Here is a 19,202-nt window from a genome sequence, read left to right as displayed (position 1 = left end):
TGTCTTTCTATGCTGATTATATTTCTGCTTAATTCTGAGACTTTTTTTTTTTGGAGAGAAGGCTGCATTGTAATTGTGGAAAATTTCTGCAGTAAAAAGCTTCTTTGTCCTAGGCTAATGACTTTCAAACCTGAGGATCACTTGGGCATCTTGCAGGTTCTAGCCCATCACCCCACGCTCAAGGTTCTGATTTTGCAGGGGTTTCTGTGTTTTGATCCTAGCAGTCTGTTGTCCTGAATTTTCAGTTTCTTTTCTTTTGGTTTCACAAGGAGACTGAGCAGATCACCTGCCTCCAATCTTCAGACATCAGATCATATCAACCAGGACCCCAGTCTTCTGTCAGGTCCAGTGGTCTTAGAGTAGAGGGAATGTATCTGTAAGACTCACAATGACCCCAGGAGCTCAGACTCCAGGGCGAAAGAGACCTTTGTTCAAATCCCACTTTGGAAACCAGTGGTCCCGAGGATGGTTCATTAATTTACTGATCTTTGGTGGATACTGACAAACTATTAGTTTTGCATCACTCTAATGGACATCTCACGCACATGCAGAAGCCTTATTTATTTCTCAAGAGTTTTTTCTTTGTTAAAAGACAGAGGGCAAGAACAAAGACTTGATCACTAGGTCAAGATGACTTGAGCCCAGTTCCTGCCAGTTGCTGCCTGGATGACCCAGGACCAGGTGCTTGACTTCACTGTGATAATGACAGCCATCCTATCTATCCCTTAAGGTGGTTGGGAGAAGTAGGTAACACTATATACATATGAAAAATAAATGTTTGAGTAAACAAGGTAGAGTTTCTTTTCCCTTGTTCTGAGTCATCCCAAGCCTAGCCTGGGTGAGGCTGAACCCTCGCTTCAAGTAAATCTCACAGTTCCACCGGAGCCATTTTAAAGAAGCTACGTCATTAAAAAATGGTGGGAGGGGACCATCTTTAAGTGTCTTTTATCCCAGGAGATGGGAGTTCCTGGCTTCTTTAATCTAACCAAGAAGTCCTTAGTGGAGGAGACGTTCCCATTAGTGCCTCCAGGTCACTGGAGCACAAGCCCCAGGCACCTGCCTTCCTGCAGTGAGTTGAAAGTCACTTGTCTTTTCTCTAAGGGATTTGAATGTTCCAAGCTCCCTATTATCAACATCTTCCACATAAGAGGAGAAGGATGGGCCCTCTCCAAAGGCCTGTTGGTGTTTGATTATCCCCAAAGATGGAGGTTTTCTTTCTGTGAAAACAAGAGAGGCAAGGATTCGATATCATTCACATGTGGGTCTCTTTATGCCCCTACAAAAATCGTTCTTCTGGCCACGCTTCTTGGGATGGCTGGGAAATCCATCTGGTTCTGCTCAGAACACTTGCTTGGCTCCCTTAGATCTTACACTCAATAGAACACTGAATTATTATCCTAAAAGTGGGCACGAAAATAGCCACCTCACAAGGGAAGTTGTGCACTTAAAATGCAGATAAGAATTGTAAAGTATCTCCCAGGCTGCAAGTAATTGCAACGGAGGCACCCCTGTTCCAAGGGAGCTAATATTTGTTAATCACTTATTACCAAATCAAGCTGTAGCCTGAGAGTTCTTCATGTTACTTCATTTAATTTAATTGCTATCGCAGTACTTTCATGTAGGTACTTCTACAATATGACAGATAAGACAGGCTCAGAGAATTTGAGCAACTTTCCCAAGATCCATACATGTAAAGGCCAGCACAACTGGATTTAAAATCCAAGTCACTCTGTCTCCAGTACACTAATGATTCCTAACACTCCTTGCAAAATTCTAATTTCCTAGGTGCTTGCTTTCTATTCATTGTAGAATGTGTTGAGTGTGAGGCCAGTACAGTGCCCAGGAGGGGCTAACACCTATGCATGTGGCAAATACATGTGGGAAAAAAACTAAAACAATCAAAATTTCTCTCACCATCTATTCATCCCCCCCAACTCCAACACATAAACACACACACACACACACACACACACACACACACACCATCCACCATAAGTTCCAGGCAGAAATTAGAACCTTGATAAAGATAGATTAAACAGGGGTAACTCCATCACTCTACCTACCTCTGCAAATGCAAAAAATAAATAAATGAACAAGTAAACACATAAAGCACTTACTCTTTTAGGGCAGGAAATAGAAATGATGAGTCTTGAAACACCCCTGAGCTTTGTTGTTTCTATCAGTTAGGGAATTAGTTCTGTGACAAATCCTGCCAAATTGACTGACTGAATGATTGCAAAAAGAGGCAAAACCAGAAATTTCCTCCAAAAAAGAGGAAATGCATATTAAACAATATATACCAAGGAAGGGTGTACCATTGGAAAGCATTTTGCCCCTAAGAGTCTTCTGTCACCCTGAGGTGGTATCCTCCTACTCTCACACTTGTAGGATGTCCATCTCAGATACATGTTAGCATATCTCCTTGTAAGTCTACTAAACATAAGAAGTCTACTTTGTTCAAAGGTAAGGTAACTTAGAAAGACATATGTCATTAAGAGAGCCCTTCTCTTACCTGTTACTTACAGAATTGTTCCTGATAATGATTTGATTGGATACTGGACACCAATATAGATCAGATGGTCTCTTTTAAAATAAAAAAGTTAATTATTGAAAAGTAATCCCCTGCTTTTTTTTACTGAGTTCATCCCCTTTATCAAAGTGGTCTAATTTAATGTATGCTCTAGACCAGGGGTTCTTAACACGGGGTTCATGAGCTCAAATTGAAATTCAAAAAAGCATTATTCTTGTGAAGATGTGTCGGTAAGGTTGTGATGTATTAAATAATACACAGTATAAAATGGACTTAGTAAGGGGTCTGTGGTTTTCACCTGACTGGCAGAGGGGTCCATGGGACAAAAAAGTTTAAGAACCTTTGCTTTAGACCATTGCTACACTACAAAATGCACAAGTATAAGACTATAAAAGAAGTTAAATTGCTTCATTCACTTTTTCAAAATGAGCAGATTATTCAGCCAGAGCTCTTTAATTAATTTAACAAACATATTAATTTGTACTAATGAAAGATGTTGTACTAGAATATTATCTTCCTTCAGACTAGATTATCTGAAGGTGGAATGAGCCCCCAAATGAAGGGTTGATTCCCTCTTCACTGGAAACATCCAAACAGGAGAAGCTAATGGTTCACTACTCAGAGATATTATTGAGTCAAACTTGGCAGTAATAAGTATTGGGCCAAAGTGACAAATATGACCCCCTCCACCTATAATATTTTATAATATCACATATATACTCAGTTAAAAATAGAAAGTATGGTTGTAGTTTGCACAGTTCATCAGGTTATTGCTTTAGTCAGATGCATTCTCTACAGAGATGTAAGAATTTTGTTGACACCTTTTGGCTCAGAGTCAAAGTAGAGAATCTAGGAGACCATGATAGCTTTCCTCCCCACATCCAGGAAGATTTTCTAGAGCTGTCTCAGGAACAGAACATAGAAATTTGGAGGCTCTGCCCATCACCTCTGCAAACTAGCTCCCCTGATCATCCTTTTATGGACAAAGATTCTGGAACAGACTTTAACTAAATGTGGTGAGATTTGGGTTTCTCAGTTTCCTTGTGGCAGCTCAAAGGAAGCCATTGATCCTCACGGTGCTGACATCATTTCAGAAGATGCCTTTCAAAAGCATGTAAAGGCAGTATCCCCAGAGATTGCTGGGTCCAACTTTCTCATTGAACAAAACGGAATCCAAGTTCCTCGTGCCCCACTTCCTTGGAAGGGGGCCAGGTCTCATCTTGTGCAACTCAAATAGGACTCTTATTTTTTAAACAACTTTTCAGTCTTTCAAAGATTGTGGTCACTCTTCTTTTGCATTTAAATATAATCCAGTAAGTCTTTTGTTTTCTTCGCTGTGATTTCCCTGCTTGCAATCTTTGAAGCTGTGGTTGGGTTACTCAATTATTCTAATCTTCAGTTTCTTGACCTGTAAAAGAAATTTTTTTGGTGATAATAAGAACATCTTTGTAGAGCCTGTAACATAGTGGCCATCCCCGCACTAAGCTTTGGTTCTTATTATTCAAATTAGTTACACTAGATTTGTTTTTTCAATCAAAGTTCTCAACTTGAAAACATCAGATCATAGCCCTAGATTCCAGCACTCCCACCTACCCAAATGCCTTTGTAACTAAACTGTTGGATGCCAACCACGGCATTTTCCCTGCGCTCCCCAGGGAATACCAGACAGGGACATTGGCGAGTGTCAGCTGCCCTTTTGCCTGTCACAACATTACGGAGCCTGATGGAAGAGAGAAGGCCAGAGAGTTACACTAGATTTTGACCAATTACTGAATCAACCAAAATCCTATAGATTAAAATAATCATAATCCAAATTATAATCCAAGTTCTCAAAGGAAGCATTTATAATTTGTTTCAAGAAGCATTTTCTTTTAATTGGTGTGAATCCCATTTCAGAGACTGCCTTCAGGTTTCTGCCCACAGACATTGGTCTAATACAACAAACGCTGGACAGGGGTTCAAGAGATGTGGCATATTGTGTGAACTTTGCTACCAACCACCTAATTGGCTTTGACAAGCTCTTTCTTATGTCTAGTCCTCAAGTTCCTCAGTTCAACAACAGCAAAAAAAGTGATTTTCAAGTTCTCTTGCAGACTGACGATTCAGTACTCAGTGAATTATAAGAGCCCAGAGGTCATTCCCAAGGACACCTTTCCTCTGGGTCACTGGAAAAGCTGAGAGTTCCACCCAGGAGTGGAGAATCTTTAGGAGGCAAGGGAGGAATAAGGGCAGTGTCTTTCCCTAGGTCAAAAGACCATATATCAAAATTTCATAATGCCCTTTAGAAGAATCTTTCCTAACATGGTGGACCAATCAGTCAGCAACACTTTCTGGGTTTCCGTGGAGTGCAAGATGCAATTTTGTACAGAGGAATGGAAGACCCCATTCATAGGGTAATACTGTGGATGAAAAGGTATGCTACATGGAAGTAACAAGTATAAAAGTAATATGTATTATTGAATGATTGAGTGAGTGATAATAGTAGGACAGACATATGGGGATTAGCATGTGTGAGGCGTTTCTCCAAGCACTTTGCATATATGGACTCAGGGCATCCTCCTAACAATTCTATGAGATAGGCACTATTATTATCTCCATTTTCTGGATGAGGAAACCAAGGCATAGCAAGTTTAGTGAATTTGTCTATGGTTACATAGCCAGTAAGTGTTGCAGCTGGAACTGAAACCCAGGTAGTCTAGCTTTAGAGTAGTCCATGCTCACCATTAAGATATAAAAGGAGAAGTGACCCAACTGAGAGCAGAAAGAGGTGAGATGAGAAGTCACTAACCAGGGAGGAGGGAGCATATGGATAGTTTAATATAGCTTATTAAGCTATATTAATATAACTTAATATAATATGTATAATGTAATAGAACTGTGAACCAGAGCATTCAGACCTTCCCAAGAGGAAGTGAAATGAATCACCATTTAATATCAGCATCCTATCAGCTGGAGACAATTAGAACTTTTTTTTTTCACAGTTATGATCTCCTCAAATTTCTAAACTAACAACATAATCTATTCTGAAACCCAATTTTTTATATATGATTAGCATCAACTTCACCAGTAGTATAAGGTTCTTGTTTTATGTGACTGGCATTGTGCAAGACTTAGGGGTTCAAACAGGAAAAGAACAGAATTTTTACCATTGCAAAACCTATGGATGTTATTAATTTCTCCATTTGACAGATTAGAAAAGTAAGGCACAAAGAAGTCGGTGTGCCTGCAGTTAAACACTGACCATGTGAATGTTCTGGAAGCAAAGTTCCCAGAGTCTTCTACTTCATATCCACCCATCTTACCATTTGGGAAAAATGAAAACCATAAAATCTTATATGACTTTAGCCTGGACAAATGATAAGTAGTATGTGACATTTTAAATGCCATCAGTAAGAAACACTCAGAAAAAGAGTCACCTTTCACAGTGAAAGGTGGCCAACAATGAAAAAGAACACCTTGCAAAGTTGTGAGCTCTCAGATACAGCAAGTGTTCAAGTTCAGGGTGTTTCAAACCCTAGGATGCTCTGCCCCAGCTCAGAGTAAAGGAACCCACTTTGTCATACAAGGGAAGGTCACCTGCTGATAATCAGGAGGTGTTTGAGGTGATGTCAGGGCTGTTATGGAAAGGTTTCCTAAATTGGAAAGTCCCTTTTAACTCCAAGATGCTGTGATGGCCGTGATGGTGATGACGAAGAAGACGAGGAGGAGGAGAAGGAAGAGAATGCTTAAGTACACTAGAAATGACCATTGTTCTCTAAAAGCTCAGTGATCAAATGTATATAATCAAGCTGGTCTATGATTTAGTCAGTCAACAAAGAATAATTAGATCTTGTGATTGTTAGAAAGAATTCGGACATCTTTCTTTGAAATAACTGCTTTCTGGGGAATTTGTCTGTTTTCAAGTTAGTTTGTGTGGATCCCTACATCAGGGCCTGATCTCAGACAGCACTGTCAGTAACAATTAGTAAGATGGATTTTCCCTGGTTTTATCAGCAGGGAGGATTCGTACGATTCTTCGGGGGCCTGTTCCTGATTCCCCTCCAGATACCAAGCAGATAGTCAGCAAGTAGAGGCCTTGAGCATGGAGAACAGAAAAATCATTGTCCTGCAAATGTAATGAATGTGCAGTCTCTGCTGAGTATTGTGCCTCACCCATGGGGCTCACTCACTGTAGGCAGGCCCCCAAATCTTAACCATGACACAGAGCAGGAAGTCCGGTCGAAATCCCAGGCCACACAAAGAGACTGGCAAAAAAAAATAAAAATAAGCATCACATTAACTGTTGTTTATGCATACCATACCAACAACCAGTTGGGCAGTTGGACTAAGTCTGGTATTTCACTGAGCTGAATGCAATCCTTCTCTTATTCTTGCAGACCTACAACCCAAGATGTGAGATTTCTGTTTCCCAGCTTTCTTTATAAAAGCACTCTGTACGGTTCAAATCCAGGATTACAAAGTTCTAAATAGGCTACAGTTATTATTCTCCTGAAGCTTGGCTTAGCTTTCTGTTTCCAAAAAATAACAATGATTTGCATGCTGTGTGATCTAAGGCAAGTTAATAGACCCTCCTGGCATTAGAGGTAAAATGATGAACTTGGTTCAACTAATCGTGAGGTCTTTTTGCATTTTTCAAACCCTTTCTTCCTACTGAAAGAATGGGACTAATCCTCAATTCAGTGATTCCAAGTTGGGTCAGAAAACTAGGCAGGACTAGGGCAAGTACATGTTTAATGTTAACCTTCCAGAAGCTTTTAAGGCAGGACAATGAAATTACTGAGTACTCTGGATAATCAAAACAAAGTTAGAACCAGTCCCCAGGGCTGCCTCAAGCAGACAACAGAAGGGCATCAAGCATATTGGCCTATTAGTCTTGGTTTCTCTTCTGTGAAAGGAAAGGGCTGCTCTAGCTGGAGATCGTTTAGGCTGCATTCTATTATAAGATTCTGTGAATTTATTTTGCAAAGTTTGTTGGTTTTTATGAAAAAGAAGGCAGAAAGATTCCTTTGGTAGAACATTTCCCGGTGTCTCCAAACCTAACAAGAAACAAAGCAAGGTCCTTAAATGACTTAAGTTTACTCATGAAGAAAGTCAATATGAATTTGATTTGCTGCATACATGGATGTGTGCTCTTCTGTTTTGACAAAATGATGTTTGTGCAGAGGGAGGAGCAGAACTGGAGACATTCCTACAAAAGCCCCCTCCCATAGCCTTTAAAATTAAGGGAATTTTATTTACTCCTGGGCTCTCACGGGAAGGTTGGTGGGAGGGCTAGAGAGCATTCTCTGAGAAGGGTTTATTAAGGCATGGATTCCCCTTAATTTAAAAAATATATATTTAATTGTCTGGCTTTTCTTTCTGTTTTACCTAATCACTGCTAAAACTAACCCTTCCCAAAAGTCAACTCTGCTCCCAAGTAATTAATTCTTTTCTTTCAATTACAGTATTCTCAAATGAGAGATGAAGTGTTCAAGTCAAATTTGGTGTGTGCATTTATCGTTCTTCTATTTATCACGGCAATCCAAAGCTTGCTTCCTTCTTCAAGGTAAATATGGAGTGACTAAGTTATCAGGTTAAGCGCCTTTGTGAGCTGAGGGCTGCTCACCTGGAGCCAGTCTGCTGACATTTCCAAGGGATCAGAATTTAAAATAATTGGATCTAGGATTCATACCAAAATGTTTGGCAATATCAGCCTATTCTGGTTATCTTAGTCTCTGTAATAATCGCATTTCTCTGCCAAGGCAAGAACTTTTCCCAATCTTAACATAAACAAAAATCAAAATCAAAATAGGGCTCCCTCTTGTTGTATCCCTGAATGCAGAAAGTATGTACAAGAACATTGATCACCATTTACTTGTTCATTTGTTAATTACCTCTGAGTTGTTCAAATATACATAGCTTTCTGGGTCTACACAATTGGCACTTGAATAATACAGATAGACCCCAGACATTTCCTGGCTTGGTTTCAGACCACTACAATAATGCTAGTCTTGTAATAAAGTGAACCACATGAATTTTTTGGTTTCCCAGTGCATATAAAAGTTACATTTACACTATACTATAGTCTATTAAATGTGCAATAGCATTATGTCTAAAAATGTACATAACTTAATTAAAATGTGACACAGAGACACAAAGCAAGCACATATTATGGGGAAAATGGCGCCAAAAACTTACTCAATACAGGGTTGCCACAAACATTCAATCTGTAAAAAATGCAATATTTGCAAAGCACAATAAAGCAAAGAATGCTAAAAATAAGATATGCCTATCATGTAGAAACCTACATCTGTGCCAGGCACTGTTCCACTTACTTTACATACAGTAACTTACAAAATCTTCATGACAACTCTATGAGGTAGTTGCAATTATTATTCCCTTTTTAAAGAGGAGAGCACTGAGGCTAAGGGAAATAAAAATAACTTGCCCAAGATCTCACAGTTGAAAAATGTTCTGGCTGTGATTCAAGCCCAAGAAGTCTAGCTCTGGAGCCTAGACTCTATTAGACTCATACTTGAGTCATACAGGTTAAAAGTGCCAAAGCCAGGGAATGAACCTAGTTTTGGACTAATCCAATGACCAAGCTTTTCATTTTCTGCTACATTTTAAGGTAGATCCTGTCTCCTTTCTCAAATCCCCTTCTCCCTAATCTTACCATGAACTTTCCCTTTCAGGTGGTTGAAAACAACATCAACAAATATTTGCTAAATGTCTTGATAGAAGCAAAGCAACATGCTAGACACTGAGGAAGGTATAACTTTGTAAGCAAAGGGATGCACCTTCTGATATATAGTTTAGTGGAGAGAGAGACATTACTAAAACCTGCCAGTTACTGAGAACTTATTACCTGCCTGGAAAGTGCCAAATTCTTTGCATGGATTGTTTCAACAAAGCCTCAAAAATAACTAAGTGAGGCATCATTCCAATTTCCATTTTGTAACCAAGGTTGCATGGCTATATAGCAGCTGATCTGGGATTTGAACCCAGAGACAGAGCCTGTATTTTTAACTACTTAACTGCATTGCACCCAAATCAATGACTCATTCTGACCTGGTGGCACAGGGAAATATTTGCAGAAAAGGTGGTATTTGGAGCAGTATAGAAAGAGGGAGAAAATGATGGAGAGCATTCCCAGTCTAGAAAACAGTACTGGCAAAAGCCCAAAGTTGCAAAAACTCTTAAGTTTATAGAATATAGTGAGTAAACTAGAGAATCTAGAGTAAAGGATTTACACGGATATGGTGGGCACCATGCCTGAAAAAGGAGTGCGCCAATATGGATGGAAGCTTAACATCCATAATGTGATGCTAAGGAATTTGGAATTAATCCAGAGAGCAGGAAGGAGCCCCTGAGCATTTCTGAGGAAGGTTGTGGCTTGATTCTATGAAGGACGGGAGTGGCGATGTTTAACATTTTCTGAATTGGCGAGGTACATTAGGAGAAGGAGACAGGATTCTCAGAAGATGGTGGAAGTGGTGGCAAATTTCTGAATCTCTCAGAATCCCCACATGGCTAAGCAACTAAACAACAAAACCAAAGACCTCTTGGGCCATGCTTACAACAAAAATAAGTGATGTGGTAGCCCTGAGAATGCCAAAATGCACGTGGGTAGGGATAACCTACCAACAGCCCTGAGATTGTGGAATCTCAGCATCGGTGTGGGAAGAAGCAGAAAGGAAAGACTGTGTGAATGGAATGAAAACAATACAGGATAAAAGCTATAACGAAGGAGAAAAGAGAAGGTCCAGATAACAGTGAGAAGGGAATCAGGCCATCTTGGTTTTGAACTCTATGCGAAAATAACAAAAGAGAGAGAGCTGTGGAGTTTCAAAGGTTTTTCTAAAAGTTCAGGGAAGTTAATTTCACATAAAAATGAGCAACAAAAAGTATTTTTGACAAATCTCATAGTAAGGCATCATAAGAGAAAAAGAAGAAATAAAATAATATCCCTGTAGTCAATGAAAGCACTCCAAAAATGTATTCTCACAAAACACTGAAATGTTATCCTACTATTTCAAAAGGAGAAAATCACTTAATTTGATTCAAGACATGAAAAAACATCATAAATCTCAGTTATAAAAACTCAGTAGTCAAGAGAACCCAGAAAAGAAAAGTAAATAAAAGAAAAATACATTTTAGAAATGAAGATTAAACAATAAGGACCTTAAATGAACATAAATACAGCAGTTAATGCCTTAAGAAAAGAGAAGGTAAAAAGGAAGAACATTTTCAAACTAAGAAAGAAAACTAAAATGGCTGACAAAGCCACTGCCCCCGCACCTTACTACCACACTGACAGGGATCCCGTAATCTAACAATGGATTTCAGCTGAAAGAGCAGCAAGACCCTGACTCCTTCTGAGGAGAAGTACTTAGGGAAGCCCAAGTCAAGAAAGGAGACAAAAACAAGCACACTAGAGGAATTTGGTACCTGTCAATACTGAAAACTTTCAACACAACCAAACTGTTAGCTAGATTAACACAAATCCTGACAGTAAAGGTTTATTTACCTCTGTTCTTATTACCAGATACAACATGGCCTCTTTCAGCAACAAATGATAAAGTACACCTAAAGGAAAGACAAGACAAAGCTATAATAATAACCAGACTCAGATATGACGTAGAAGTTGAAATTATAAGACAGGAAGTTTAAATATCTGTATAATAAATATGTTAAGGACTTTAATGGGGAAAGTAGACAACACACAAGAACAGATAGGTAATATAAGCACAGAGATGGAAAATCTAAGAAATAATCAAAAGGAAATGCTAGAAATAAAAAGCACTGGCAGAAATAAGAAATATCTTCAGTGGGCAGAAGAAAGAAAAATTGAGTTTGGAGATAGGTCAGAAATATCACAAACTGAAATACTAAGATAAAATATAAATGAAAAAAAGGAGCAAAACATCCCAGAACTATGGACCAATTTCCAAAATTGCAATATGTGCATAATTGGAGTACCAGAAGGAAATGAAAGAGAGAACTGAGCAAATAAAGTATTTGAAGTAATAATGGATAATAACTTTCCCAATTTAATGAATCCAGGAACTTTGGAGAATACCAAGTAGGACAAATACCACCTGACCACCCCCCAAAAAAAGCAAAAAACAACACATCATATTCGAACTGAAAAAAAAAGATGAAGAGAAAATTTTTTAAAAGAATTCAGAGGGGAAAAATAAATAACTATAAAAGGAGTGAGAATTACAGCAGACTTCTCATCAGAAACATGTAAGCAAGAAGGGAGTGGAGCGAAATATTTGCAGTGTTAAAAGAAAAAAAAAAAAGCAACCTAGAAATCTATATCTAGCAATATTATCTTTCGAAAGTGAAGGTAAATACAACTGATGATGCAACTGGAAAATGACCTTGAATTGAAGGTTTGATGCAGATCAGCAGAATATCCCTGTCTACATATAATAACATGACTTTAAAATGCTGTTTGACCTAATGTAAGGGGGAAATGGAAAGGAGAAATGAGTTTATATGGCTACGAGTCTCTAAAAAAGAGTCTGGAGGCTGTCAGAAGGATTGCCCTTATGCACAACTGAGCAGAGTCTAAGAGACAGATAAAGTAGATACAATCCCCAGATACTGGTTCCTTGGAGGGCTAAAGAGACCCACGGGTTCTATGGTCATGGCAGATGGGGTTCACTGCCATGTCAGATGGCCCTTCTTTGGAGCTGGTGTTTCTGCGTGATAAAACTGGACTCAGATGGGATCTCTTTTCATAAGACTTTCATGCTACTTTACTGGAATTGCAGTTGGTGTTGGGGTTTAAGATATATTTAGGGAATTTGAATCTCTGGACTGACAGTGTGATGGCTGGGCCCTGAGCCTCGGCAGACTCCAGCTCCTACAATCTGATTTATTGGACTCACCTCACTCAGCTAAGATGGAGTTGAAGAAGGACGGCTGCCACACCATGGAGCCTAGAGTGCCTACAACTGAGAGCAGGGGGATTGCATCCAGTATCCAAGTGGAATCTGAGCCTCCTCTTGACAGGGAGGTGCAACGGACGCAGCCAATCCAAGGTCCACAGAGAAAAGGTGGCTTTGGAGTGGGAAAAGTGGACATGGTGGCTGAGGGGTGTGGGGAGTGGCAGGAGGAGATGAGATGTGGGGGCGCCTTTGGGACTTGGGTTTGCCGTGGATGGTGCTTCAGGGGCAATCACTGGATGTTGTGAGTCCTCCCAGGGCCCACTGGATGGAGTGGGGGAGAGTGTGGGACTTGATGTGGACCGTTGACCATGGGGTGCAGAGATGCCCAGAGATGTACTTACCAGGTGCAATGGATGTGTCATGATGATGGGAGTGAGTGTTGCTGGGGGGGGGGGGGGGAGTGGTGGGGTGGGGGTGGTGGGGTTGAATGGGACCTCATATTTTTTTTTAATGTAATATTTTTACAAAATCAATTAAAAAAAAAAAGAAAGTGAAGGTAAATAAGAACTTTCTCAGACAAAACAAAAACTGAGAAAACTTATTGCCACCAAATCTGCCATGCAAGAAATGTTAAACAAGTTCTTCAAACAAAAGGAAATGGAGGATAGAAATTTGGATTAACACAAAGAAAGGTAGAGTGTCAGAGAAGGAATAAATGAAGATAAAAAGGCTTTTATTTCTCTTATTCTTAATCTAAAAGATAATTGTTCAGAGCAACAATGGTAACAATGCATTGGGTGATTATAGCTTATGAATAAGTAAAATGAATAACAGTATGTCACAAAGGACTTGAGACAGGAGATGAGAATACTTTCTCATAAGGTACCTGCACTAAGCATGAAGAGATTAATTTAAAAACATATTTTCATTAGTGTGGTACATTAATTGCATTTGATGAGTATGTTTTAGAGCATTGTTAGATAGTATCTATTATAGTTTATATTGTAGTTTACACTCTTTCCCAGTCCATGCAGTGTGTTATGGCAGAATATATAATATCCTGTATCTGTCCCTACAATATAATGTGGACAACTCCAAGCTCGAAAATGCCCCAATATCATACCTCTTTTTCCCTCTCCCTGCCTTTAGCAACTCCCATGGCCACTGTCTCCGCATAATGATATAAAATCATCCATTGCTAGAGTCACAACAATTCTATAGTAGAATACCAGTGAGTCCACTCTAATCCGTATTTTATTCCTCCATCCTGAGGACCCTGGGATGGCGATGTCCTCTCCATCTCTAAATCGAGAGGGAGCTTAGATCCCACATGGCTGGTGGATGGAATTCTCCTGCTTGCGGCTATAGACTCTCTCAGTTCCCTCGTGTGGTGGTTGACCATCCTCACCTCCCTCTTAACTGGCCTGGGTAGGTCCAACGAACCAGAGAGTGAAATCCACTTTAAGTATGAAGACTCAGGTTAAAAATGAAGAGATGGACAAGAATATACCATGCTAATGTCAATCAAAAGAAAGCTGGAGTAGCTATATTAATTTCACACAAAATAGCCCAGAAACAAGGAAAATTATCAAAGATAAGGAGAGATATTACCTAATGATGAAGGGGTCAATTCTCCAAGAAGACTCACATGTATGCACCTATCAAGAGAGTGTCAACCTACATGAGGCAAAAATTGATAGAACTGAAAGAAGGAATGGATAAATCTACTATTGTACTTGGAAACGTCAACACCCCTTTGACAGTATTCAATTGGTCAAGGAGGCAGAAAATCATTAAGAATATGGATGACCAGCACATCGCTATCAAACAGCTAGAGCTAATTAATATTTATAGAACACTTCACCCAACAACAGCAGTAAACGGTCTTCTCAAGCTCACATGGAACATTAACTAAGATAGTCCATAGACTAGGCCATAAATCACACCTTAATAAATTTAAAATAATAGAAATCATGTGAAGAATGTTCTCAAACAACAATGGAATTAACTACATATATCAATATTAGAAACAAAGATTGGGAAATCTTCAAATATCTGGAAATTAAACAACATGCTTTAAATCCCCTATGAGTCAAAGTCTAAAAAAGAAAGTTAAAAATAATTTGAACTCTGGAAGAGGATGTGAATCAAGTGATTGGGCTCCCATCTACCATATGGGAGGCCCTGGGTTCAGTTCCCAGGGCCTCCTTGTGAAGGCAAGCTGGCCCATGCTGCAGGGAGCTGACAGCCTGCACCATGGAGAGCTGGTGCAGCAAGATGACACAACAAAGGGAGACATAGAGGAAAGATAGTGAGAGATCCAGCAGACCAGGGAGCTTGAGGTGGCTTAAGCAATTGAGTGCCTCTCTCCCACATCAGATGTCCCAGGATCTGTTTCCTCCTAAAGAGAAGACCAGAAGAGATGACAAGCAGACACAGAAGAACACACAGCAATTGGATGCAGAGAGCAGACAGCAAGTTTAGGGGGCAAGGGCAGGGAGGAATAAATTAAAATTAAAAATAAATCATTTGAACTAAATGAAAATAAAAACACAACTTATCAAAATGTATGGGATGCAGTAGAAACTGTGCTTAGAGGGAAATTTGTAACATTCGATGCATATATTAGAAAAGAAAGGTATCTAAAATAGGTAATATTAGCTTTCACCATGAGAAATTAGAGGAAGAAGATCAATTTAAACATAAAGGAAATAGAAGAAAGAAATAATAAACAGTAGAAACCAATGAAATTGAATAGAAAGAAACAATAAAGAAAACCAACAAAACTAAAAAGCTGATTCTCTGAAAAGATCAATAATACTGATCAACCTTTAACCAAAGGCTAACCAAGAAAAACGAGAGAAGGCAAGCATTATAAACAAAGGAGGAGTTATCACTTCTGGTATCCCATGGACATTAAAAAGATGATAAAGAAATATTATGAACAACTGTCTGTCCACAAATTTGATAACTGAGACAAAATGGACCAATTCATTGAAAGACACAGACTACCAAAACTCACACAAGAAGAAAAAGATAGTGTGAATAGCCCTCTCTCTAATAAAGAAATGAATCCATAATTAAAAACCTTAGCAAAAAGAAAACACACACACGCCCCATGATTTCACTGGTACATTCTATCACATATTAAGGAAAGAATGTCAATTTCCCACAACCTGTTATAAAAAATAGAAGCAGAGGAACACTTTCCAATTCATTTTGTGGAACCAGGATTACCCTAATACCAAAATTCAATAAACACATTATAATAATGGAAAACTACATATCAATTTCTGTTATGAAGAGAGACACAGAAATCCTCAACAAATTATAAGCAAATCAAATCCAACAATACACAAAAATAATTATATTCCATAACTAAGCAGTATTTATTCCAGGTTTGCAAGCTTTGTTCAACATTCAAAAATAATTCAATGCAATCCACTAGATCAATAGGCTAACAAAAATCAGATGGCATATCAGTGGAAGAAAAAAAAGCATTTGACAAAATCCTACACCCATTTATGATAAAAATTCTCAGACAAGTAGGAATAGAACTTATTCAACTTCATGTTAAAAATCTACCCAAAAAAACCCATGAATGTATAGCTAATATCATCTTAGTGGTGAATAGTTGAAAGATTTCCCCCTAAAATCAGAGGTAACAACAACCTCTCTTACCAGTTCTATTTTTTTTCTTTCTTCAAGATACTTTTTTTTCTTTATTTTTTTAATATTACATTAAAAAAATATGAGGTCCCCATATGCCCCCCACCCCCTCACCCCACTCCTCCCCCCATAACAACAACCTCCTCCATCATCATGAGACATTCATTGCATTTGGTGAATACATCTCTGAGCACCGCTGCACCTCATGGTCAATGGTCCACATCATAGCCCTCACTCTCCCACATTCCACCCAGTGGGCCATGGGAGGACATACAATGTCTGGTAACTGTCCCTGCAGCACCACACAGGACAACTCCAAGTCCCGAAAACGCCCCCACATCTCATCTCTTCTTCCCATTCCCTACCCCCAGCAGCCACCATGGCCACTTTCTCCACACCAATGCCACATTTTCTTCAATTACTAATCACAATAGTTCATGAATAGAATATCAGTAAGTCCACTCTAATCCATACTGTATTCCTCCAGCCTGTGGACCCTAGAATGGTTGTGTCCACTCCACATCTATATCAAGAAGGGGCTTAGATTCCACATGGATGCTGGATGCAATCCTCCTGCTTTCAGTTGTAGGCACTCTTGGCTCCCTACCAGTTCTATTTAATCAAAAGTGGGAGAGACTAAACTATATTGTCTAAGACTAGATGATAAAACTGTAAAGAAATGGAAAGTGGCTAATTGGGGTAGGGGAAGGGATTGTGAGTAGGATGAGACATATGGATGGGCTATCAGAGGGCCCTGCAAGTTCTATTTCATGACCTGAGTGGCAGTTCCAAAGATGGTAACATTACAATAACCAATTAAGCTATACTTTTGGTGGTTCTCTGTATCTATGCTTTATTTCACAATGAAAAGTTACTTGTTTGTTGTTAAAAAATGAAAGAGGGAGAGAGACCAAAACACACACAGAGAGAAGGTCAGTCTATGTACCTCTGCCAAATGTGACCTAGAAAAGCCTTTTCCAAAAACTCTTTAGTCCCTATTATATGCCCAATCTGTTCTAGATACTGAGAATACATCAGTGAACCAAAAAGACAAAAAAATCCCTGCCCTCCTCATGGAAGGAGACAAACAAATAATTAAAATACATGTAAATGTCTAGATACATATGCTGTATATGTAGCTGCTTATATGCCATGTGTGTAGATATGCTATGGCAATGAATATATCAAGGAAGGGTACCAGGGAATGTCAGGAATGAATGTGTTTCCTGACTTTCCAAGAGCCAAAGAGGGATTAGGGTCCTGGGAAAAGGTGTGGTCTCAGGATGATAAGCTGTTTGTGTTGTTAGGCTCTCACCAGGTTCATCCACATTTCCTTGCCTCCCCACTTCACTGCTGCCAGTGGGAATATGGTAGCTAAGGAGGGCATGGGCACATCTGATGCCTGCTCCCTCTTGACTCTGGAGTGTACATGTTGAGCGTCACAGCCAACATTTTTGAGCACCTTCTATGTGCCATCTGTGCTGCCCACTGAGATATACAGTCATGGTCCCTACCCTCATGGAGCTTACGATCTCATGGGGATAAAAAACAGTTAACCTAACAACTATAATACAGTGCAGTGGCTATCCCGATAGGGAAAGTAGAAGGCATGATAGGATAGGATGGGTAGGAGGGGGGATGGGGCAAATGGAACAGGGCAGACTTCCCAGAGGACCTGACAGTGACATCGAAACTGTGTCTTAAAGGCCTAGCCAGGTCACAGGAGAGGAATGAGAAAGAGGAGAAGAAAAGGCTGGAAATTGAGCATTCCAGAGTAAGAGATTTGTGAGGCTTGTTAAGGAATTGTAACAGGTTGGCAGAATGGACTTTACTGAAGCATGTCAATCAAAACAGGGACGTGATCTGACTTCTCTTCAGAAGGATGATCCTGCTGGCTGGGGTAACTGATAGGAGTCAGTCTGGAGTTGGGAAGGCCAACCAGGAGGCAATTGCTAAAACTCAGGCAAGAAATAATTGGGACAGGGTAGTGGAAGTGGGGGCAGACAAGAGAGGAAGGGTTTGCTAGATGTTTAGGACATAGACTTGACAGGACCCGGTGGCTGATTGGATATGGGGGGCTGAGTGGAAAAGAGGGAAACAGGATGAACCTGAGGGTCTGAGCCCAGGCACTGTCCTCCATAAGGACCCGGCATATGGACCCGGCATTGCACTTCACAGCTGGCTGGGGCAGGTTCCTTTCCCAGTGCTTCACCAGGAGAGGTGGACCAGCTGCAGACGGACATGACCTGGATCCTTGTCCAGCAGCTGGTCTGGTGGAGTCTCTTGATTCTGGGGTGCAAGCAGAAGCTGGTAACTGAAATACAGGAGTGCCCCAAACGCGCTTACTTAGTGAAGAGAAAACGAAAATGATGAAAACTTCAAAGCTGAACTGTGACCCTACAAGCTGCCTGTAATGGGAACTGAGTGGTCCTTCCGCCCCAGACACAGCAGAAGCTTGCTTTCTTGTGCGCTTGTTTCCTCTCCAACTCATTTTGTTTCTGATTGATTCTTTGTGACTACGCAGATGGTAGGTGCATTTTACGCCTGTTTTTTCTGTCCTGGATTTTTTTAGCAGAAGAACTGGTCTCTGTTCATATGACCAGGACTAATTCCCAGCCCCCAAAGCAAAAATTAATTGACCCTGACAAAGAAACAGTGCTTGCCCAGCTCTTCCTTTGATTTCCACATGCACACAGATGTTCCTCTCCTAAAAGTTTTATAACCTCTGTAAAATTAGAATAATAAAGCTCCTTCCCAGAATTGCTGTAACAATTAAATGAAGAATGCCCATTTTTGGTAAGTTTTCTTTCCTGTCCCATTTCTGAGTCATGATATTGTCGTCTATTAGAGACTAAGAATACTATCTACCTCTCAGCATTGCTACAAGGATCAAATGCACTATTGGACTTGTAGCCTCTTTGCAGATTCCAAAGTGTTATACAAATGTCATCTTTCAGTGTGATCTGAGTTGTTTCCTATTGCATCACAAGCTACTCATTCCCACTGATCCCAGCCTTCCCAGGAAATGTCAGATCATGATATCAATCCAAAGCCTGATTTAAAAACATACTGCAGAGAGTAATTAGGACTCAATGTCTAGAAAGGGTTTGGATAGAGCTGTT

The 19,202-nt window shown here is 39.8% G+C and overlaps 1 protein-coding gene and 1 non-coding gene across 6 annotated transcripts in view; one reads left to right on the top strand and one right to left on the bottom strand.

Moving 5' to 3' along the window:
- The window catches only part of ADCY8 (adenylate cyclase 8), a 284,440-nt gene that overhangs the window by 191,141 nt on the left and 74,097 nt on the right, over positions 1–19,202 (top strand). For all 5 annotated transcript variants that reach the window (XM_058276038.1, XM_058276042.2, XM_058276041.2 and 2 more), the window contains one exon: positions 7,975–8,075. In XM_058276038.1, the coding sequence (XP_058132021.1) occupies positions 7,975–8,075 (101 nt within the window). The remainder of the gene's footprint in view (positions 1–7,974; positions 8,076–19,202) is intronic.
- LOC111765100 (small Cajal body-specific RNA 6) lies at positions 4,069–4,316 on the bottom strand. Its single transcript, XR_002797534.1, has one exon. It is a non-coding gene; the product is annotated as a small Cajal body-specific RNA 6 (non-coding RNA).

Source organism: Dasypus novemcinctus, chromosome 14 (assembly GCF_030445035.2).
Source record: "Dasypus novemcinctus isolate mDasNov1 chromosome 14, mDasNov1.1.hap2, whole genome shotgun sequence".
Classification (NCBI taxonomy): Eukaryota; Metazoa; Chordata; class Mammalia; order Cingulata; family Dasypodidae; genus Dasypus; species Dasypus novemcinctus.
The sequence above is the reverse complement of the archived record's forward strand: the minus strand, read 5'-3'. Positions and strand labels throughout refer to the sequence as shown.